A 23819-nucleotide genomic window follows, 5' to 3' on the forward strand; every position below is an offset into this window, starting at 1 on the left:
ACAACACCTGGGTGGCTCAGTGGGTTAAGCCTCTGCCTTCAGCTCAGGTCATGGTCTCAGGATCCTGGGCTCGAGTCCCGGATCAAGCCCTGCATCGAGCTTTCTGCTCAGCAAGGAGCCTGCTTCCCCCTCTTCCAGCCTCTCTGCCTACTTGTGATCTCTCCCTCTGTCAAATAAACAAATAAAATCTTTAAAAAAACAAATAAATTCCCCAACAGACTCTTTTGGAATAGTTTATCTCCTATGATCTTTGGGTCAGTGCTCTCCAAAAGAACTTTCTATAATGACAGAAATGTTCTATCTATATATTGTCCAACATGGTAGCCTCTAACCATATGTGGCTAGTGAATGCTTGAACAATGCCTAATACAACTGAAAAATGAATTTGAGACTTTAATTAATTTAAATTTAAATGGTCACATGTGGCAAGTGGTTACTCTAATGGACCATATAAGTCTAGATTCATTATTTCACCAGAGTCTGCATTACTTTTGCATTTGTTACCTCAAATTTTTGTAAGAGAACTTTCCCTCACCAAATATGACTCCCTTGAAACACAAATCATCCAGGAAAGACATATTATGGGCTTGTTTTTCAAGTGCACACTGAGCCTGCATTGTAAGTCATTTCATTGGAATAAACTAGTCTTCTGGCCCTTTCTAGCTCTGTGAAGCAACAGAACCACGAGGGGGCAAATATATTTTATTCTGGTAGGATTGCTATTGTAGTCTCTCCTCACTTTTAGGGGTCTGTAATAGATGCTACTGATGCCTCATCTTCTTCCCACAGCTCATCTCTGACTAGCTGCAGCTGAGGTGGACAGGTATGCACATGATGGCTTCTCAGTGGAAGCAAAAATCATCTCTCTCAACCTTTTGCAGCATAGAGTATAGGGACAGTTAATGTTCCCAGGGTCAGCAGCCTTCAACCAAGGAATTTAGAGGTATACATTTAGTTAGCTAAATAAATACTCAATTTCAGAGGGACAATTCTCAAGTACATATTCAAAGTTCTTCAGAGAGTCACAGGAGGGATTGAGCCTCCTTGTCCACAGTGGTCAACATCCCAATAACACACCATTTACTGGCTCTCCCTCCTCTGTTCCATTGTCTCTACTCCTTCAATCAGCTTCTTAGGATCACTTCCTTAATAAACTACCTGCTTCTAAGCCCTTATCTCAAGCTCTGTTTTGGGGGAAATATAAATTAAGGCAGGATCTCAAACATACTTTAGTCCATGGCATTTATTGAACATTTACTGAGTGATTATAATGGATCGAGCTGTGTATTATGTGCTGAAGATACAATGGTGAAGAAGAGATCAAGTCTGATGGGCCATACAGATTAATAGGCAATAACTGAATAGTGTAATAAGCATCATAACCGTGTAAACATGGGTACCATTAGTTGGAAACTGTCACCAGGTTTAGGATCTCTGAATTGTCCCTTTTCCTAGGTATTAAGAGAGAGTGAGTGACAGAGGGCAAAGCAAACAGAAGTATCCTTAGCTTGGATTTTGTACCCAACTCCTAGGTTTCAGTTTGGGATTGAGATAAACCCAAGTGATATGCCCAGTCCTCCCTTCCTCTAGGCCACACTCATTTGGCCTTCTAGGAGCCTTCTAAGAGTTCTAGGTGCCTTCTAAGAGTTCTAGGTCAATTTCACTAAGTTCCTAGGTCAATTTCACTGTATGAATCCAGCGGTGCTTCAAAAAAGTCCAAATCTTAGCAAGGGAACCACTCCCTATCCTCCCAAAATTCCCCAAAGAGAGCACATTCTGCCTGCAAAACCAGAACTTTATCCCTATGACACAAAAACTTTGTCGTTTTGTAGTGTGGCCTTAAAACTTTGACCTTGCCAAAACTATAATCCTTCTTAGCCCTGTATTAAAAGGGGAAAATTGAGCTTGGTATCAGTTAGATTATGAAACTAATATAATGCCCCCATCCCCCTTTTTCTCTGCCTTATTTCCAAGTCTTCTGTTTGAAGGACTTTAGAACACTGTGTTTATTTACTGAGAAAACTGCCCTGAGGTGTTCTTACCTAAAACTCACTAATTTTAGACTACTCTGCCAAATTAGTCCTAGCTCTTGGTATGTAGTTTCTTTGCAAGTATCTTCCCATTAGTGGGGAATTTAGGTTCTGAATCCCAGTAAATGGTGGGGCCATTGCTGCTTCCAGGGTTCCACCCAGACTTTCCAGTTTTAACAGGGTTAAACATGGGGTTAAACTCTATCCAGTTGTTTTTTTTTTTTTTAAAGATTTTATTTATTTATTTGACAGACAGAGATCACAAGTAGGTAGAGAGGCAGGCAGAGAGAGAGGGGGGAAAGCAGGCTCCCTGCTGAGCAGAGAGCCCGATGTGGGACTCGATCCCAGGACCCTGAGATCATGACCTGAGCCGAAGGCAGAGGCTTAACCCACTGAGCCACCCAGGCGCCCCTCTATCCAGTTTTTACCACCTCGTGTCAAATGAACATCTTGGTGGTAGTCTAGTGCTTTTTTTTCTTTTTAAGAGTTTATTGATTTATTTGACACAGAGAGAGAGAGAGAGAGCACAAGTAGGGGGAGCAGCAGGCAGAGGGAGAGGGAGAAGCAGGCTCCCCACTGAGCAGGGAGCATGATGCAGGACTCAATCCCAGGACCCTGGGAATATGACCTGAGCCCAAAGCAGCGGCTTGCTTAACTGACTGAGCCACCCAGGCACCTCTGTGATAATTTAGTCTTAACCTGATGCTGAGAATTGGTGCTATCTAGAATTTATATGGATCTTCCTGAGTTTTTCCTGTCTTAGCACTTAAACAGAACTGTTTACTCGCTTATCTTTTCAGCCAGTCTCTAAATTCTTTGAGGCCACAAAATGTCCTTTTACCATTGTTTCTCCAAGACCTAGTGGAATCAGTTTACTAAAGGAAGGCTTGTATTAGATAAAGACTCTTTCAGTTGCTAACGCAGAATACCCAACTCAGATTATTTTATGCAAAAACCCAAGACCAAAGGAAAGCAAGCAAAACAAACCCCAGTGCTTTATTAGTTCCTGTAGCTGCAAAGTCCAAGGTTCAAGTTATGTTATAAGGAGCTCACTTTTCTCCATTTTTTACTTTCTTCTCTGCTGGGTTTGGCTTTACTCCTAGGTAGGCCTTTAGATCGTCCCTGGTGCAGCAAATGCAATTTTTAGCTCTGATTGTGCCCGACTGTCTTGGTTTGATCTATATGCCTTTTCCTAAACCCGTCATGGAAGCCAGGGGAATATGCTGCTCTGCTTGGCCAGACTTAGGCCACAGGTTCATCCTTGAAACTGGAAATGAGGGCATCAGCGCCATAAAAGTACGGTGGATTGAGACTGATGTGTGTGTGTCTGTGTGTATGTGCAGGGATAATATGTGGAGCATGGTACTGGGTAGCCAAAGGAATTCCACGGTCATTCCCTTTGTTGAACTCCATGCATTTCCCTGAATTTGGACCCTTGTGGGACATGGATATCTGCCCATACTGGGCTTGCCTGTGACTGCCAGCTCTTCCCCGAGGTGGGGGCCACCACTCCAGCTTGGAGTATTTCCCAGGCTCTGTCTACCCTGCTTACAGTTTGGTCCTGCTTGTCCTCTTCCTGCTCTAAATGTTCCCAGCAAGCTGCACAGTGCTTGCAATGTCCTTTCAGACACTTTGGCAACTAGTGAGTCATGTATACAAAGAACCATTCAAAGGCAGAATGTGGTCAGTTCTCTAAGAGAGTAGTGAAAAGATGTTTGGAGAGCAGAGATAAAGGCATACAACATCTGGCTGGGAGCATGAGAGCAGACAAACGCTTCAGGGTCTATCAAGCACCCAGGACAAGTTTAAGTGTAAGCTGAATAATGATAATAACACTGACAGTAATAACAGCAGCTAGTACATATAGGGTAATCCATTACCATATGCCAGGCGTGTTCTAAGAATTTTATATGAATTAACCCAATGAATCTGCCCAACACTCTTTTAAATTGGTACAATTATTCCCCTCAGTTTAGAGTCAAGGTTAAGTAACTTGCCCAAGGTCACATAGTAAGAAAGTGACAGAAAATAACTGGGTTCCTATCAAGCAGTGTCTTAAAGGCCAGGTTACAGTGTTAGACTTGACTTGCAGTTTTTTGAGTAGTTGTTTCATCTTTCCCAATGGACTTAAACTCCCTGGCAGCAAGACTGAGTTTCGTTCAGTTTTATGTTCTCTAGAATATCTAGATGGGCTATACATTCAAGTAGAAGTTGCACAAAAATCCTCTTTAAGTAGACTATCTCTACTGGAATGTACATTGTTATACAAAATATGCCATCTCCCACAGTGGTTAGAAAACTAGACAGGAAGTTATGGATCTGACTAATTGAGGCTTTCACCCCTGACTCAGTGTGTGACTGAGCAAATGGCTTTATGCTACAGATTTTCCAACTGTAAAAGAGAGGAAAACAAGTATCCATCGTACCTCACAAGGGCACAGAGAGAACATAATAAAAAAAAATACACATAAATCCTTGCAATACTTGAGTAAAGGTACTACAAGAAACAAAGATTATTTTTCCTAGCTTCACCACAACACAAGTAATCAGCAAATATGCATTAGGAACTACATTCTTCACGCTATGGGATTACAACAGAATAAGGCATAATTTTCGCTAGTCCCTGTTTTATAGGATTTAACAGGCAAGATCATTTTGAGTGGTAAATATATAGATTATTTAATAGAACATCAAAATGGTAAAGTACATTAGAGCTCATCTGGTCTAACATTTATAAATGGAAAATGAGATCCCAAAGAGGGAAGTAATAGTCTCAGGGAGCCTATTGTTAATGGAGAAACACTTATCTTCAAAGAAAAGGACTAGGCTCTGGGTTTGAACCTCAGCTGAAGAGGTTACTTACCATATGTGTGACCTGGGGCCAGCACTTAGCTACTCTGAACAAATTTCCTTGTCTCTAAAATGGGCATAATAAGAACTTACTTCAAAGAGCTGTCGTGGCGATTAAGATCACGCCTGTAAAACTTTCATCTGTGTCTGGCTAAGCACCACAAGTCAACTATTCTTGTTACCTCTGTAGGAGAAAGGTCTTTTTTTAGCTCTTTTTCTACAAGAAAAACCATTCTTTCTCTGGTCAGACCCCATTCACAAGGTCGGAGCAGAACAGAAAGTGCTTTCAACTGCTCGGAGATGGGAGCAGCAGGAACAAGAACTCAGCCATCCTGGGCGTCAGAGCACAGCCCCCCTCGCCAAAAACCATCTTCCATTTCCTCCCCTTCCTTTTCGGGAAAGCCAAGCTCCCCCCATCCCCCTCCCCGACGCGTTCTGTAATCTTATTTTCCTGCCTCGCCAAGTCGCTGGCCCCTGCCTGGCTGTTCTCTGTATCCTTTCGGTTGAGCGAGCCCCGCAGCCGAGGCGGCCAGGACTGGCGTGACGCTCACTCCACGCCCCATTCTTCCCCAGGGCTCCAGCCGGCTGCAGTTGCTTGCCGAAGCCCGGGCTCCCGCGGGGATTGACGCGCCGGGGGAGGAGCGGTTTCTTGCTGCGCGCCTCTCAGGAGCATTACGGCAGGGCTCGTTCCCGGCTCCGGCCGCCAGCCCCAGCCTCCCCGGTCCGGAGCTGGGACTGGCGGAGGCCGCGAGGGAGGGAGCGCGAACGAGGAGGCACGCGCCCGCCGGTCCGCGCCCAGAGCGCCGCCGCCGCCGCCGCCTTAGCAGCCATGGCCGAGCGCCGCGCCTTTGCCCAGAAGATCAGCAGGTAAATCTCGGGCGCGGGGCGCGCGGCCGCGGCGGGAGGAAGAGCCGGGAGTCCTCCCGAGCCCGGCCTAGGAGGCGGGTGGGTGTGGCGACGCGGGCGCGGGGATCTGGCGGCCTGGTCGGCGGCTGGGCGGAGGGGGCTCGCGGCTGTCGCGGGTGTAGCCGAGGCCTCGCGCCGCCCTCCGACCCCAGCCCTCAGCCCGCGCTGGCGGCCGATCCTCGCCCGGGGTCTCAGGGAGACCCACACGCCAGCGCGCCGGCCTCCGCCGGCTCCTCGGCGGTCCGGGCCTGGAGTTTCGCGGCGGCTTATTGCAGGGCGGGTGGGGAGCTCGTCGGCTAGCCGATCGGCGCTCCCCAAATTCTTTGTGTCCCCACCCCCGGGCTGGCCGGGGGCTGCCGCGGCGTCTCGCTCCCTCACTCTCCCCGCCCACCCCCGTTTGCCCCCTGGAGGGTGTGGGGGGTCCGCCCTCTTCTCCTCCCCAACAAAAGATTCGGCGCGCGGCGGGCTCCTGGCCGGTGGGAGGCCGCCCCTTCTTCACGCCTCCCACCCTTCCCAAGAAATCTAACAGGAATCCTCTTTGCAACCAGGGGCCCGTTCGAAGTAGGCTCTCGCACCCAGAATCTAAAACGTATAGTCAAAATGAAAAGTTGAGAGCTTGTGGTCTGCACCTTGTGTGTGCAGCTGCCGAATCTTGGACGAATTGTAGGCTGGAGCTTGATCTTAGAAGCATGTGAATTTAAACGTGCGCCTGTGTTTCCAATGGCACCAGACGAAGATGGATGATAGTGTCCTTATTATACTGGCCCTTTGACTCACGTTTTAGGAGTCTGGAAGTAAGCGAATCACGGTTGAGATTTCCGAACCTTTTACCTGCCTGTGGTGGGTAGGTTGCCAGAACCAAAAATTGAATAACGGCGGGGGATTCTAATATTTGTAGAATTTCATCCTGAAATATAATAATGTGAAGACACTAGACTGAGTTGGTTTTATTATGATGTCCCAAGAAAAGAAACGTTCGAATGCATTACTTTTTCGACAATTTTATTTCTGTGGTTCTGTATCTTTTTCGTTTGCTGATCTTGCTTAACGATTTTTGGACCGACCAAACGGGTTCTTTCTTAACTGCCTTAACTTCCATAGCGTTACTCTGTTGTGGCACGTTTTTCATTTAAAACTAACAGCTTTTTGATTTAGGCTTTGTGCTAATTATTCTTTCCTTTTGAGCTTTAAAGCATTTAATTTTTTCCTTAAGAGGCAAAATAACAAGGGGTACATGGCTGGCTTGGTCGGTGGAGCATGGAACTCTCGGGGTTGCGGGTTTGCTCGGTGTTGGGTATAGAGATTATTTTTTAAAAATCTTTTTTTTTTTAAAGATTTTATTTATTCATTTGTCAGAGAGAGAGGGAAAGCACAAGCAGGGAGAGCAGCAGGCAGAGACAGAAGCAGGCTTCCCGCCCAGCAAGGAGCCAGACTCGCGGAAACTCGATCCCAGAACCCTGGGATCATGACCGGAGCCGAAGGCAGATGCTTAACCGACTGAGCCACCCAGGTGCCTCCAAAATAAAATCTTAAAACAAAACAAAACAAAAAAACAAAGAGCAAGTGCTTAAGAACATGTGCTCTGGTGTCAGACTATGCCATGGGTTCAAATCCCAACTGTTAGTTTTCTTCTTCTTTATTCTTTAATATTTATTTGAGAGAGAGAGAGGGAGAGCATGAGGGGGGAGGGTATGAGGGAGAGAGGGTATGAGGGAGAAGCATCCCGGCTGAGAAGGGAGCCCAAGGTGGGACTCGATCCTGGCGCTCCAGGATCATGACCTGAGCAGAAGGCAGTCGATTAACCAGTCCAGTCACCCAGGAGCCATGACTGTTAATTTTCTAAGTTAGTACCTTGATCAGTCTTAAGTTATAGTTTTGGCATCTGGAAAATGGGTACAGTACCAGTACTCTGTTGATAACATTGTGAACATTAAGTGGCAAAATTTGTGTGAAGCGTTTAGCACCGTGCATAGCCTTTAGTAGCTATCATTGGACAATTAACAATTATTGGTATATTCTGGGGAGTTGTGCTAGAGTTAATAGGAAATTACTATTTTTTTTTTTTTTGCAAAGTAACTGAGTCTTGTTTCTGAAGGCAATGCCATTGAAAAAATGTATTACTTGACGTACATGCTTAGTATTAATTTCTTTTTAATAGAACCAAGTTTCACCAAGAACATGTGTTGATTAGGAAATTGCACATTAAGGAGTTAGATATGAATATATATCATACCTGTTCTTCATTTGCAGCGTTTGTGCTAGGATTAGACAGAACAAAATACAAGAAAAAAAGAAAGTTTCACAAAATAATACAAAATTCGGGACACCTGGGTGGCTCAGTTGGTTAAGCAGCTGCCTTCGGCTCAGGTCATGATCCCAGCGTCCTGGGATCGAGTCCCACATCGGGCTCCTTGCTTGGCGGGGAGCCTGCTTCTCCCTCTGCCTCTGCCTGCCATTCTGTCTGCCTGTGCTTGCTCTCTCTCTCTCTCTCTCTGACAAATAAATAAATTTAAAAAAAAAATAATACAAAATTCAAAGTAATAAGCCTTGTAAATTTGTCAGATTAAATAAAGCAATGGAATTGAGATATTCATTGATTAGAGAAATAGAGGAGGTGACTGGTGATAGATTAGGTATGTAAGGTGCAGAAGACTGAGTCTGGGATGACATCTACGTTTCTGACCTGGGCAACCACGTGGATGATGGAGGCAGTCATTGAGGTAAAGGCGAAGGGGAGGAAGAAGGGATTTGAGGGTAGGAAATGAGGTGGGAAGGAGATGATGATTCAATTTTGAACATGTAGATTTTGAGGTGCTCATTGAGCATTGAAATAGAAATATTTATTAGGTTGTTGGTGAGGTTTAAGATGCAGAAGAGAGATTGGGCTGGAGGTCAATAGATTTTGGGAACCATCAGCAAGGAGGTTGTTACTGAAACCAGAGGAGTAGATGAGATAGTATGGGAGGAATGTGTGGATTAATTTGGAGGGAAGACCAAGGACAGAATTGTTATAGATGATGAATTACTGTAATTGAAAGCTACTTTCATTCTTGTTATCAAATATGGCCAAATAATACTTTTATTTATTTATTTGAGAGAGAGCACGAGCAGGGGAGGGGGTTGGGGGTAGGAGGGTGAGGGGAGGGCCAAAGGGAGAGGAGACTCTCCACTGGGCAGGGAGCCCAAGGTGGCGCTTGATCCCAGGATCCTGAGTTCATGACTTGAGCTGAAGGCAGACCTCAGCCTACTAGCTACCCAGGTACTCTGGCTAAATAATACTTCTGAATAAATTCTTCTTCTGCTTCTTAGTTTCCTACTAGAGGAAGTATAGCACATACTTTGGAGATAAACTGCTTGGGGTTGACTTCCTAGCACTGGCCCTCATTGAATAAACTTGGGCAAGTTACTTTACCTCACTTCTGCCTCATTTTCCCTATCTATAAACTGGGGATAATAGCAGGACCTACCTTATAGGGTTGTTATAAGAATTAAAAAGTCGGTTCCAGTAAAGTGCTTAGAACGGTGTTTTCCACATAAGTGTCCAGCATCCATTATTTTTTATTGTTACAATATTTATAATGTGGTGTAGGACCTTTTCTTGGAAGTGATAAGTCTTTTTTTTTTTTTAAGATTTTATTTATTTATTTGACAGAGAGAAATCTCAAGTAGGCAGAGAGGCAGGCAGAGAGAGAGGAGGAAGCAGGCTCCCTGCTGAGCAGAAAGCCGGATGTGGGGCTCGAACGCAGGACCTGGGATCATGACCTGGGATCATGACCTGAGCCGAAGGCAGCGGCTTAACCCACTGAGCCACCCAGGCGCCCCAGAAGTGATAAGTCTTTTTGTGGTGTGCATATATGAAATTTGTTGCTCTGTGAGTAGCCTGTTGCTATTTGAAACCCTATATTTCTTCTTTTTAAAGCTTTATGATTGTCCCGAAACCTTACTTTTAAAAGAATTACACTGATTTCTTTTCTGGCTCAGTCATTTCCTAACCCTTTGCATTTAGTGTTGTTACTTTTTGAGGCCATGATTTTGTGATTTCTCAAACTTTTTATTTTTTAGATTTAAAAAAAAGATTGATTGATTTACTTTGGTGGGGGAGAGGCTGGGGGAGGGAATCTTTTTTTTTTTTTTTAAGATTTTATTTATTTATTTGACAGACAGAGATCACAAGTAGGCAGAGAGGCAGGCAGAGAGAGAGAGAGGGAGAAGCAGGCTTCCTGCTGAGCAGAGAGCCCGATGTGGGGCTCCATCCCAGAACGCTGGGATCATGACCTGAGCTGAAGGCAGAGACTTTAACCCACTGAGCCACCCAGGCACCCCTGGGAAAGGGAATCTTAAGCAGACACTGCACTGAGCTGGAGTTCTATGCTGGGCTCCATCTCAGGACCCTGAGATCAGGGACCTGATCTGAAACCAAGAGTTCGAAGCTTAACCCACTGTGCCACCCATGTGTCCCAAAGCTCTATTTTTTCACCGGTTGTGCTGAGCTCATCATGGAAAAGCAGCACGTGTATTTTGTTCATGACAGTTACTGCCTCTTGTTTGTTCCCCCTACTTTTGGAGGACAAGGCATATTCATTGTTAATTACCCCTTTTTTAATCACACCGTAACATATGATAGGTATAATTTGTGGAGTGTTGATTGTAGATTAATGATTTTGTTTGGATTATTTTGTCCTGTTACCAGATACTCAGCAGTAATGATGAACATTTGGATACACTTAAAGCACTTTTTACTACATTCTCATCTTTATTACCTAGAGAGGCAGAAGAACATAGTAAAGAATGTAGACCCCAGGTCACATTGCATGGGTTGAAATTCTGCCTATACCACATAATAGCTATATAATTCTGGGCAGTTGCTCTAATCTCCCTGTTTCAGTTTTCTCTTCAGTAAAATGGGGATAAAAGTTGTCATCATGAAGATTAAATAAGTTAATACATGTAAAACACTGAAACATAATAAGCATTCAACAGATGTTAGTTGCTGCTATTATTATTCCTATATTATTTACAATGATTATTATTCCCATAATCCAGATAAGGAACTGAGGCCTACATCTCATGAAATTATTAGCTCATATTGGGACTCAGTCCCCAGTTCTCTGATTTCAGATCTTACACTTTTTTTAAATTTCTGTATTCTTTCTGTACTATATATACTGTATTTCTTTCTGCAAAATATTTTCTGGGGTAGTTCCACATTTTCTAACAGTGCTACCATTAGCATCCCCAAAGTAATTTCTTACCTACTTAATCTTTCCTTTGTTAATTTGGTATCATTTTGTTGCCTAAGAAGCAGAATTTAATGAAAGGCTTGCATCAGATTTTTATTTTTGAGGAAAATCTTAACATGAGTAGGATTTCCGGGACATAGGCTTATTTATAATCTCTCTCTCTCTCTCTTTTTTTAAGTTTTGAATCTGTGCATAACTCTGGCTGTATAGGTTCGGTCTTCCAGTCTACTTTCTTCACTTCATTATTAAAGAAATTCTTCCCACATAATATCATCTACTTCACTGCTCCCTTTTTCATCACTTTGGCCTTTTGTTGTACTCATCTCACTAACTCTCAATGCTGAATGTCTAACCTGTTTCTTGCCCCTGAGAGGGAGAGCAGAACAGTGCAGAGTTGAACTTTTAATAATGAATGTCTTCTCATTTGCAATGAGGTTTACTCTAAATCATTTCTCTTACTAACATCTTTGTTTTCCTATCCCATCTTTTACTGAGAAGTTCTGGATCATCTAACATGAGTCGGTGATAACCTCAGCACGCTGCTGTTCCTGTATGTCACTTAAACATCTTCTCCTGAGCCTGTAAGATATCCCTTCCCTAAAGTTTACCAATTCTTTTCGTCCTTTGTACCCTGTTACCTTGCTGCCTCCCTCAGAACCTTGATCTCATAATTTTTCCTTTCCTTTCTAGCATCTTCAATATGTTTCTTTTTATGGATGTTTCCCTTAACGCATAAGACTTATTATGCCTTTTTCATCATAAAACAAAAAACTATTGAATCTTCTGCATTTCTAGCTGCTAACCAGTCATTCCTTTCTTCTAGTCACATTTCTCACATGTATGTGGTGCAGTCACAACCACTTTCTGCTTGTTCTCATCAGTCCTTGGACCATATGGCTGTGCTTCCCATGGTACTTTGTGTGTACTTGAATTATGGAACGCCTGGAGATTAGGAGCCTTTGACTTTTTTTCTTCATCACTGATTTCATGGGCTACTGTTTTTTGGGTTTTGTCTTTTTAATTTTTCTTGCCCTCATCCTCCGTGCCATTTTCCCCCTACTTCATACTGCTTTTCAGAGGTCTTTGATGACTGTTCTGTGTTTTTTATATCTAGTGTCGGACACAGAATCTTTTGTAAACTGGACATTTAAAAATTGTTTGAGGGTGCCTGGGTGGCTCAGTAGGTTAAAGCCTCTGCCTTTGGCTCAGGTCATGGTCTCAGGGACCTGGGATCAAGCCTCACGTTGGGCTCTCTGCTCAGCAGGGAGCCTGCTCCCCTACCCCGGCCCTGCCCCCTGCCTGCCTGCCTCTCTGCCTACTTGTGATCTCTGTCAAATAAATAAATAAAATCTTTAAAAAAGAAGGATTGTTTGAAAGAATGCTACCCTGCCCCATTGGAGCATCTTTTATTATCTTGCTTCTAGATGACCTCAGCGGCCCAGAGCTGATCTAGTCTCTTACCTCCTGTAATTCAAATGTGTTACAAATGAAATCTCCCTAAAATACAGCTTTTATCATGGCATTCTTTTGTTCAAGAACATTATAGTAGCTTCCAACAGTGTTAAACCCAAACTCTTGCTTGCATTTTGAAGTCATCTATAATCTGGTCCTTCTCTTGTAAATTTATTCCCTAGCTTACATTTTGGACCAATCAGTCGAACATTTTCCTTGCACTCTCACAAATGCTCTGCTCATTTCCAACTCTGTAACTGCACGTTGTTTTTTCTTTTTAATCTATCCTTTCTTTTTTCTAAATCTTAACCTTTTCTGCGGACCACTCCAATCCACTGTCTTTACTTTTGGGATAACCATTTCCTTGGTTTTCTTTTTTAAGATTTTATTTATTTATTTTAGAGAGAGACAGAGACAGCACAAGCCAGGAGAGGAGCAGAGGCAGAGAGGGAGAGGGACAAGCAGACCCCCCCACCCTGCCCCTGAGATCAGATGCTTAACTACTGAGCCACTCAGGCCACCCCCATTTCCTTGATTTTCTCTATTCTTTTCACCTATGAGTGCATTTCTAAGTAAAATCATTTTTTCTGTTTTTTAACTCATTTGACTATAATCATATTGTATATTGTATTTCTTTTGTCTTGCTCTTGTTCAAAATTAATCTGTGAGATTCATTCATAATATTACAAGTAGTTGAAGTTCATTCTTTTTTCTTTATATTATTTCATTATATAAATATACCATGATTTTCCATTCTACAGTAGATGGGCATTTGGATTGTTTCTAGTTTTTGGCTATTAGAAACAATGTTCTGTGAACACACCTGTACATATATTTGGGTATGCATGTGCACGAATTTCTCTAGGGTATACTCAGGTATGAGATTGCTGGTCCTTAGGTATTCTTTGTTGCTCCTCATAGCACTTTTATTTATCATGGAGTTTATTAGGTATTACCAAACTGGTTTCTTAGATAGCTGAAGAAATATACACTCTCATAGTAGTGTTGCTGTACCTAGCTGACATCACTTGTACTGCCAACTGTGTCATTTTTGCCAATCTGATGGATGCATGCATGATGCTATCTTATTATAAAAGTTTTGTTTTGTATTTACTTGATTACTGTTGAGATTAAGCTCTGTTTTGTATGGGTATTGACTATATGAATATACTCTTATAAGTTGCCTATTTAAATCTTTTGCATTCTTCCCATTTTTTCCTTTGTATTATTCTTTTTCTTATTGATTTGTTTGAGTACTTTATATATATTCAGTGTATGAACCCATTGAATGATACTGTGTTGCAAATACTTTTTCTCATCCTGTGGTTTTTAAATAAATTCTCTTTATGGAGTCTTTTTTTTATTTTTTAAAAATTTTTAAGGATTTTATTTATTTATAAAATTTATAAAATTTATAAAATTTTCTCTGTAAGATTCATGCATATCCTTTCTAGGTATAGAACCATTTTTTATCCAGCTATATACCTTGCTAAACTCATGTCAATGCTAAAAATGTGTCTGTGGCGGACACCTGAGTAGCTCAGTAGGTTAATAAGCACCTCTCTGCCTTTGGCTTAGGTCCTGATCCCAGGCCATGGGACTGAGTCCCACATGGGTCTCCTTGCTCATCAGGGTGCTTGATTCTCCCTCTGCCTGCTGCTCCCCCTGCTTGTGCTCTCTCTCTGACAAATAAATGAATTAAATCTTAAAAATAAAAAAGTAAAGTGAAACCTGAAAGTTATTTAAAAGATGTATCCATGAATTTTGTATTTTCTGTGTCATCTGGATATCATGAATTTTTGTTTTTCCCCTTCCAAACCTTACAGTTTTGTCTTGCTCTGTGGACGGTTATCTTGTATTACTCTGTAGATTATTACCATTTCTGTTTAACGTTGTACTAATACTGAGCATTCTCATTTTGCTGATGACCTCAGAGGGAAAGCTTTTTATGTTTAACTTCTTTAAGCCTAAAGGTTGCTGTAAGTTTTTTTGTAGACACCCTTTTAATCTGAGTTGCCTAGAAAACAGAGACTGAGACAAGGATTAAGAGTTGAGGGTTTATCTGGGAGGCATAATCCTGGGGCAGCAAGAGAAAAGGGAAGTGAGGCAGAGATGGGAAACAATGTAAGGTGATACTTTATCTTCTTGGCCACTGCTTCACGTTGGCTGGGGAGGGACTGTTTGGCAGGTATCTTTGGACATAGGAACAGTTTCTCCAGTCCGTAGATAGGAGTCTGGAAGAAGATTTATCTACCTGCTTTTGTCTTGCATCCTGTTTTCATTAGTCAGCTCCATCTCCTGAGAGAGTGAACTTTCCTTCACTTCTGGGTTGATCATATGCTTTGGCAAGCATCTAGATGTGTCACTACTTTTTCATTGGCTTTTTACGGAGGGGACTTTTTGGTTGCATTTGACAGAAACACCATTCAGATTAATTTGCTTACAACTGAGTACATTGGGTGCCAGGATGTATGAACAGCCTCTTCGTGTCTTTGATAGATTTTCCACTAAATGGTTGCAATGAGAGTTGACAGCCCCAGGCTCAAATCTTACCATTTAGTTTGGCTCGTGTCACATGCTCCTGCTTGAACCAATTACTGTGTTTAGGGTCAGTGGGGATGCTGGCCGTTCCTGTGTCACATGTCATTCTCCTTGGCTAGAGGACAGATGTGATGGTGTCATCCCCAGCCAGTCTCAAGTAATGAGTTCCTTGCCAAAAAGAAGAGGTTTCTAACCAAAAGAAAGAGGGGGATGGCAAATTCTGGTCACACCAGAACAACTGGTATTCTTTTAAGATTGGTCATTGTAATTTGTTCAGCCTCACTGTAATTATTTAAATATATAGCAATATAGTCAGTTGTACTACCTGTTAAAATTTAAATGTAACTGGTGAATACAGAAATATAAAGAAAAGCAGTGTAATGTGAAGCAACTGTGGATCCCTGTTCCTTAACTTTAAGTTTAGCTCTGAATGAACTTAGTGGCAGCTCAGCCCTCATGGGCAGTTAGTTGGCTTGGTTTTCACAGTCTGGCTTTCCCAGGCTTCTCTCTGTTGTGGTTCTGCGGCATCATGAGGTGTTTCTCATTTGTCCTCTGTTACCAGAAAACTGCACTCATCAGCCATTTAATGATTTTAATAAACTTTGCTGAAGATGAGGGATTGTGGTAAGGAGGCTAAGGGTGCAAAATTTTCTTCAGGACTCTACTTTGGCTCTCCTCTTTTCCTATCTTCACATTCTTTCTCTGACTGGAAAGCAATTTCTTCCTCTCACCCTCGTAGAGCAGTTACAGCTTTATGCAGGCTTTCTCTCTCTCTCTCTCTTTTTTTAAAGACAACTTTCTTGAGGCATACTTTGTATACCATAAATTAATTCATTAAAAAGTTTTTTTAATTTATTTTAAAAAGATTTAATTTATTTTAAAAAGATTTTATTTATTTATTTGACAGAGAGAGGTACAGCGAGACAGAAAACAAGCAGGGGGAGTGGGGAGAGGGAGAAGCAGATTCCCCACCAAGCAGGGAGCCCGATGCGGGGTTCCATCCTGGGTCCCTGGATCATGACCTGAGCCTAGGTACATGCTTAATGACTGAGCCACCCAGGGCCCCTACATTTTTTTTTTTTTTAAGATTTTATTTATTTATTTGACAGAGCAGGAGAGCACAAGCAGGGGGAGCAATAGAAGGAGAGGGAGAAGCTGGCTCCTTACCGAGCAGGGAGCCTGATGAAGGACTCGATCCCAGGACCCTGGGATCTTGACCTGAGCTGAAGGCAGATGCTTAACCATCTGAGCTACCCAGGCGCCCCTAAATTAATTCATTTTAAGTGTACTATTTGATGATTTTTAGTAAATTTACAAAGTTGTGAAGCCATCACCCACAATCCAGTTTTAGAGCATTTCCAGAACCTCCCCAGATACCTTGTAGCCATTTATTCTCTATTCCCAACCCAAGTCCCGGGCAACAACTACTGTACTTTCTCTCTCTCTCAAGATTTGCCTTTTCCGAACATATGAAGCCCTTTGTGCCTGGCTTCCTTCACTTAGCATAACATTGCCATGTTTCATCCATGGTGTGGAATTTATCAGTACTTTACTCCTTTTAATGGCTGAATAATACTCCGTTGCACGTCTGTAGTACATATTGTTTATTTGTTCATCAGTTGATGGACATTGAGATTGTTCTACCTTTTGGACATTGTGAATAGTGCTGCTATGAATATTCATGCACAGCTTTTTTTTTTTTTAACACTTTTTTCATTTCTTGTGAGTATATTCCTAGGAAAGGAATTGCTGGGTCATCTGGTATTTTATGTTGAAATTTTTTTAAATTTTTTTTTTTTTTTTTTTTTTTAAGGAAGAGAACATAAGCAGGGGAGAGAGGTAGAGGGAGAAGGAGAAGCAGACTCCCTACTCAGAAGGGGCCCCGATGTGGGACTCGATCTCAGGACCCTAGGATCATGACCTGAGCCAAAGGCAGACACTTAAACTGAGCCACCCAGGTGCCCCTCTGTTGAATTTTTTAAGGAATTAGGAAACTTCCACAGCAGCTACACCATTTTACATTTCCATCAGCAGTGTATGAGCCTTCACTCTTTTCCACATCCTGGTAATACTTGTTAATTGTTTTCTTTTTGACTGTAGGCATTCTAATGAGTGTGAAGTGGCATTTCATTTTGGTTTTGATTTGCATTTCTCTAATGATTTGTGATGGTTTTTCTTGTGCATATTGGCCATTCACATATCTTCTTTGGTAAAATTTCTATTCCTATCCTTCGCTCATTTTTAAATTGGGTTATTTATCTTGTTTTTGAATTGTAGGAGTTTTTTTTATATGTTCAGAACACAAGTCTTTTTTTAGATATATGAATTACAAATATTTTCTCCCTGTCTGCTTTGTTTCTTCATTTTCTTAATGGTGAAGTTTGAATCACAGAGATTTTAAATTTTGATGAAGTCCAGTACATCTTTTTTTTTTTTTTTTCTTTTGTATATCATGAGTTTGTTTTTATTCTTTAAGACTGCTTAATTCATGGTCAAGATTTCCTTCTCTGTTTTCTTCTGAAGTTTTTATAGTTTGGCTCTTACTTTAGGTTAATGATCCATTTGCATTGATTTTTGTGCATAATGTGAGATGAAGATCTAAATTCATTTTTCACGGGGCGCCTGGCTGACTCAGTCAGTGGAGCGTGCAACTTTTGACCTTGGGGTTGTGAGTTCAAGCCCTACGTTGGGTGTAGAGGTTACTTAAAAATAAAAAAAGTCTTTACATTCATCTTTGCATGTGACTGTTCTATTGCAACATTCTTTGTTGCAGAGACTATTCTTGTCTGGTAGAATTGTCTTGGTATCTTCAAAAATCAGGTGACCATAAATGTCTTTAGTTTTTGATACTGAATTCTGTTTCATTGAACTCTGTGTCTATTCTTAACACTAATACCATATCTTTTTTTTTTTTTTTAAGATTTTATTTATTTATTTGGCAGAAAGAGAGACAGCAAGAGAGGGAACACAAGCAGGAGGAATGGGAGAGGGTGAAGCAGGCTTTCCGCTGGGCAGGGAGCCTGATGCAGGGCTTGATCCCAGGACACCAGGATCGTGACCTGAGCTAGAGGCAGACACTTAACTGACTGAGCCATCCAGGCGCCCCAGTCTTGTACTTCTTTTGTTAAATCTGTTTCTAAGTATTGTTTCTGATGTTATCATGGTGGAATTGAAAAATTATTTTTGATATTTCGTTGCTAGTATATAGAGATACAGTTGATTTTGAACTTCTATCCTCTGCCTTTGCTGAACTTACTAGTTCTAGTAGTTTTTTTTTTTTTTAAAGATTTTATTTATTTATTTATTTGACAGACAGAGATCACAAGCAGGCAGAGAGGCAGGCAGAGAGAGAGGAGGAAGCAGGCTCCCTGCTGAGCAGAGAGCCCGATGCGGGGCTCGATCCCAGGACCCTGAGATCATGACCTGAGCCGAAGGCAGCGGCTTAACCCACTGAGCCACCCAGGCGCCCCTAGTTCTAGTAGTTTTTTTGTGGTTTCCTTAGGTTTTTCTGCTTACAGGATCATGTTGTCTGTGAGTAAGGAGTTTTATTTCTTCCTTTTCCATCTGAATGCCCTTAATTTGTTTCCATTTCTTTTTTTTTTTTTTAATTTTTAAAATTTTTTAAAGATTTTTAAATTATTTATTTATTTGACAACAGAGATCACAAGTAGGCAGAGAGAGAGAGGAGAAGCAGGCTCCCCAGTGAGCAGAGTGCCCAATGCGGGGCTCGATCCCAGGACCCTGGGATCGTGACCTGAGCCATGGCAGAGGCTTTAACCCACTGAGCCACCCAGGCACCCCTGGGTTTCCATTTCTTTCCTTCCTTCCTTCTCCTGGTGCACTAGCTAGAACCTTTAGTACAGTGTTGAATAGTAAGAGCAGACATTCTTGCTTTCTCCCCAATCTAAGGAGAAAAGCATTCAGACTTTCACCCTTAAGTATGATGCTGTTTGTAGGCAGATGTTGTGGTAAAGGGAAGGAGAAGACAAAGATTTGAGAAGTATATGAGAGTTAGAATGAACAGGACTTAGCAACTAATTGTATATACAAGATATAATTTGTATGTTTGTGGGAGATTCTGGCGATTTTTTTTATGAAGTAGGGTGGAATTGAAGATAAATTTATCTCCTTTTGGGAAGATTGACTTTTTACAGTAAGAGGTTTTCTCCCCCTCCCAGTTTTCATTTTGGTTGGCAATTTCAGATCAGTTTTAATTTTTCCAAATGCTAAATTTTTAAATTCTTTTTTTCTGTAGATTTAAGTTAATATGTTCCATGAACTGGGAACAATGTTATTACCATGTTTTTGTTGAGGAAATTGAGATATGGTAGGATGCTTTAGATCAGAGTGATGGAGTCATCCACGTCTCTTTCATACAGCTTTCTAAATCTTTGACTAAAATGTTATTCCAGAATTGTGTCAGATGGGATACATGAGTCATCGACATCTTTTTTTCTTTATCCTTCCCAAAAAGGGATTATGTCTTAAATGTTAAGTGTATTATATGGAAAGACTGTTTCTGTTCTTTGGTTTCACAAATCATCCTCTCTGTGTTTTTGTTTCTTAGGCCTTTAGTGGCTTCAGGCCCATTGTGAACCTGAATTCTTAAAGAATTTAACACAAGCTAACTGACAAGTGACAGGGACTCAGAAGAAAGTTTTATTTAGCCATCCCGGAAAGATAGGAAACAGATCATAACAGTGGTGGTGGTTGTAATTACAGTGTTCCTATTAATATGTTAGTGTATACACTAGACATTTTCACTGAGAATTTTTAGTTGACCTCATAGGCTAGGTTTTCAAGAACAGAGAACTCATTAATATGAACTGTAGCTAGAATCATATACCTTTGGAAACTTGCTTCTAAGGAAAGAGGCCTTAGGAGTTTTATGGATCTGAATTCAAACTCTGTCTCTCTATTACTCATAAGCTTGGAAAACTTACTTTATTTTTGAAGTTTATCTAAAAATATCTGTTTTTTTCTGACTGTAACATAATATATGGTGCTGCAGAAAATTTGGAATACTGAAGGCCCAAAAGAAAAAATAAAGACCATTCATAATTCTAGATTTAGACAAAAATCTCTCTTGGAGCTTGCATTCCAGTCATAATCTTTACAAATCTAGAAACAGCCTAAATGTCTACTAATAGAGACTGCTGGTTAAATATGTTCTGGTTCACCCATGTTCTAAACTCTGTAGCAGATTGAAAGCTGGAGAGCACTTTTTAAGAGTGGGGGCTCTATGTTCAGATCTTGGCTCTATTCCTTATTAGTTATCTGAACTTAACCTCTTGATACTTAAAGATTCTAATATAATGCCTACTTCACAGAGTTTTTCTGAGGATTAAATGGGGTATAACAAATCTAACACATTATACAGTATCTGGCACATTAGTTGTAAATGCTTGATAAATATTGCTAGAGAATTATTAATTTTATGTGCTCATATGGAATGATTCCCAAGATATATTAAGTCTATAATGTAAGGTATCAAGAAAAGTTTTTTTTTATTGTATGATGTCACATATGAATATTAAAAAGTAGACACATTTTTCTTGAAGGATACCTGATAAAATATTAAGTGGTTACATTTAGGAAATAGGATTGGGGATAGGTGATGGTAGAGAGATGTATTTCTTGTTTTTACCTCTTTGTGAGGTTTGAGTTTTTTTTTTTTTTTAATATTTTATTTATTTATTTGAGAGAGAGACAGTGAGAAAGAGTATGAGCGAGGAGAAGGTCAGAGAGAGAAGCAGACTCCCCATGGAGCTGGGAGCCCGATGCGGGGCTCGATCCAGGCACTCCAGGATCATGACCTGAGCCGAAAGCAGTCGCCCAACCAACTGAGCCACCCAGGCGCCCGAGGTTTGAGTTTTTTAATGCCAGGTATATATTCCTTTTGTTTACTTTTTTTTTTTTAAGATGTTATTTATTTATTTCACAGAGACAGAGGTCACCAGTAGGCAGAGCAGCAGGCAGAGAGAGTGGAGGAAGCAGGCTCCCTGCTGAGCAGAGAGCCCGATGGCAGGGCTTGATGCAGGGCTCCATCCCAGGACCCTGGGATCCTCCTTTTGTTTACTTTTTGAAAGATGTCTTCCTGGGACACCTGGCTGGCTCAGTAAGTAGAGAATGTGACTCTTGATCTCAGGGTTGTGAGTTCAAGCCCCACATTGAGTGTGAAATCTACTTTAAAAAAACAAAAAAAGATCTCTTCCTTTAAAGATTTATTTTCTTTGTCTTTCCTCTATGTTGGAAAATCTTATTTCTCTGCTACTTGTAATAACTTTATTTACATAATTGTAGAGTTTGAACATAGTTCTGGAACCAGCCCTTTGCAGGTAGGTTAAATAACAGACTGCTTTGAGATAAGTAAACATATCATATATCTTGTTTCAAAGGAGTTTCTTGTAGAAGGGGAGCATTGTGTTTCCGTGTTTCACTTAATAAATGGGATGATGATGTCAGCAAGGCTCTTATAGAAATGGTTATGTATTTAGAATTCTTCTGTGGATTCAAATTTTTCCCCTCAGCAAATATTTACCTATCTGACAGTAATAGATAAAAAGGGATACTTCCTTGGCTTTTCCCAATCAATTAGAAACAACTGTACTTACAAAAGACATTTGGAAGATTTATATATTGAGTAGTCTCTAAATTCATCCTTCTGCCCTATCTCCTTTTCTCTCTCTGCATTCTCGTATCTGTGTCTGCATTTCTCCCTTTCTCTCTCTCCATTGTCTCAGATACTGAGGATGTAAAGATTAATGGGATGCAGGTCCTGTCCATAAGAAGCTCACATCAGTTGTTCCATTCTAGCATTCTTTCTGAACTACTTTCCGGGGCCGGGGTGGGGGGAGAATTATGATTTTTTTCTCTATTCCCATTTTTTCACTTCAGCTTCGAAAACATTTATTAAAGTACTCAGGATGTGCCAGGCATTCTGGTAGAGGGTACAAAGGTAAATGAAGTCCCCCCTTTTATTGCTTGGTTTCTTTCAAGGAGATAGGTAAGTAGATTTCAAAACAATTTGATAGATGCTATGTCTATAATACTGTTTGGTTATCACAATGAGATTTTTTTTTTTTTTAGATTTCATTTATTTATTTGAGAGAGAGAGAGAGAGAGAGAGAGAGCATGAGACGGGAAAAGATCAGAGGGCGAAGCCGACTCCGATGAACCTGAGACCCCGAGGTGGGACTTGATCCGGGGCCTCTGGGATCATGACCTGAGCCGAAGGCAGTTGCTTAACCAACTGAGCCACCCAGGCGCCCTCATAACAGATAGTTTTTGACAGAAAAGTGCCACCAGATTGAGTTAAAGAATATACATTTTCTTTAATGGCAGAAATTAACCTGTCTTGAGACATTTATACAAAACAGGAGCCAGCATTAGCATACTCCAGAAGTAAAGTTTCCTTGTTCTCCCTAATTCCTCAAGGAGGTTGCAAAGATACCTCTGAAGTGTGAGAATGTGCCAGACCTGAGAGCCAAGTTCTTGATCCTTCACTGTTCCTTTTTTTCTTCCACCATGCTTTCATATTTGAGGGTTGTGTTAGTATTCCAGAAGAACCTGCTTTGCAATTTATGTGCTTATATCAAAGAGAACGTTTATAAACATTGGACTTTCCTGCTGCTGTAATCAGACTCCGTGTCAGCAAGTCCAGGTTCTTAGTTTATGGTGAAAAGCAGTCTGGCCAGTCTGCTGCCTGTCTAAATGAGCCCCCTGGTAACTCCGTTTCCTTGAGTGTATATGGATACACATGAGTACTTTGAAAGCACAGGGGAGGCGTAGCTAACCTGAGTGGAACAGAACACATAATCAGGCAGGGCATTCTGGAGGACATGATACACTTTGTGGAGAGTACTTACCTCATCTGTACTCCATAATTAGTTTGCTAGTTTTGTACATTTAGGTAGAGTAATAATAGCTGAAGAGTTTAAAGCTAAATTACTGACATCATTTGCATCTCTAAGATATAAGGACATTTCCTGCATTACTGTAATACTGTTCTCACACATTAAAAAAAAAAAACAATCATTCTTAATAATGTAATACCTGTCCATGTTCAGGTTTCTCATTATCCCCAGAAACGTCTTTTGTAGCTGGTTTGTTCAAATCAGGATCTAATTAGGAACCATTCATTACAGTTAGTTATATCTCTTAAGATTTTTTCTTTTTCCCCTTCTCTTAAATAGACTGTACTTTTTTTGGTCTGAAGTTTTTTTTTTTAAATGCTAAAACTTAGCCCACTGTCTTTATTTATTTATTTATCCATGACACTGATTTGCTGAAGAGACTTACGGTGCATAATGACCTGCCTTCTGGTTTTTATCTGATTGCTTCCTTTGGTACCAGCTTGTTCTAGTGTTCTCTGTAGATGTACAGTTTGATTCAATTCAGGGTAAACATTTTAGGCATACTTAGTATGGTACTTAGTAGGTGACACAATGTTGCATTTCTTTAATAGATTGTTTTTCCTGGTAAATTATTGATTTATTCAATGTCACTACTACTCCTAGTAAAGCCTTTATTTGCAGGAGGTAATCATCTGTATTAGATGGTAATGAATATTTTTTAAAAATTACAAGTAGAAAAATATGACCGGGCTTTATATCTAAGGTGACTACTTTGTGATATTTGATGTGTGTATGTATACACACACATCACACACACATATATACCTACATATACACAGACACATACATAAAAACACAATAGGTTACATATATCCTGTATTGTAATGTAAGCCTTACATTGTCCTCTGGGTCCTACTCAGAAAAGGTTGACCATTGTTAGTCTA

The 23819-nt window shown here is 41.0% G+C and overlaps 1 protein-coding gene across 1 annotated transcript in view; it reads left to right on the top strand.

Annotated features, from left to right (window-relative positions):
• The first annotated feature begins 5180 nt into the window (after window positions 1-5180).
• Window positions 5181-23819, top strand: part of DOCK7 (dedicator of cytokinesis 7) — a 221984-nt gene continuing 203345 nt past the window's right edge. The window contains 4 exon segments of the mRNA XM_047723748.1: window positions 5181-5226; window positions 5229-5401; window positions 5403-5498; window positions 5500-5747. Coding sequence (XP_047579704.1) covers window positions 5181-5226; window positions 5229-5401; window positions 5403-5498; window positions 5500-5747 — 563 coding nt within the window.

The sequence above is a fragment of the Lutra lutra genome, chromosome 4 (genome assembly GCF_902655055.1).
Source record: "Lutra lutra chromosome 4, mLutLut1.2, whole genome shotgun sequence".
Classification (NCBI taxonomy): Eukaryota; Metazoa; Chordata; class Mammalia; order Carnivora; family Mustelidae; genus Lutra; species Lutra lutra.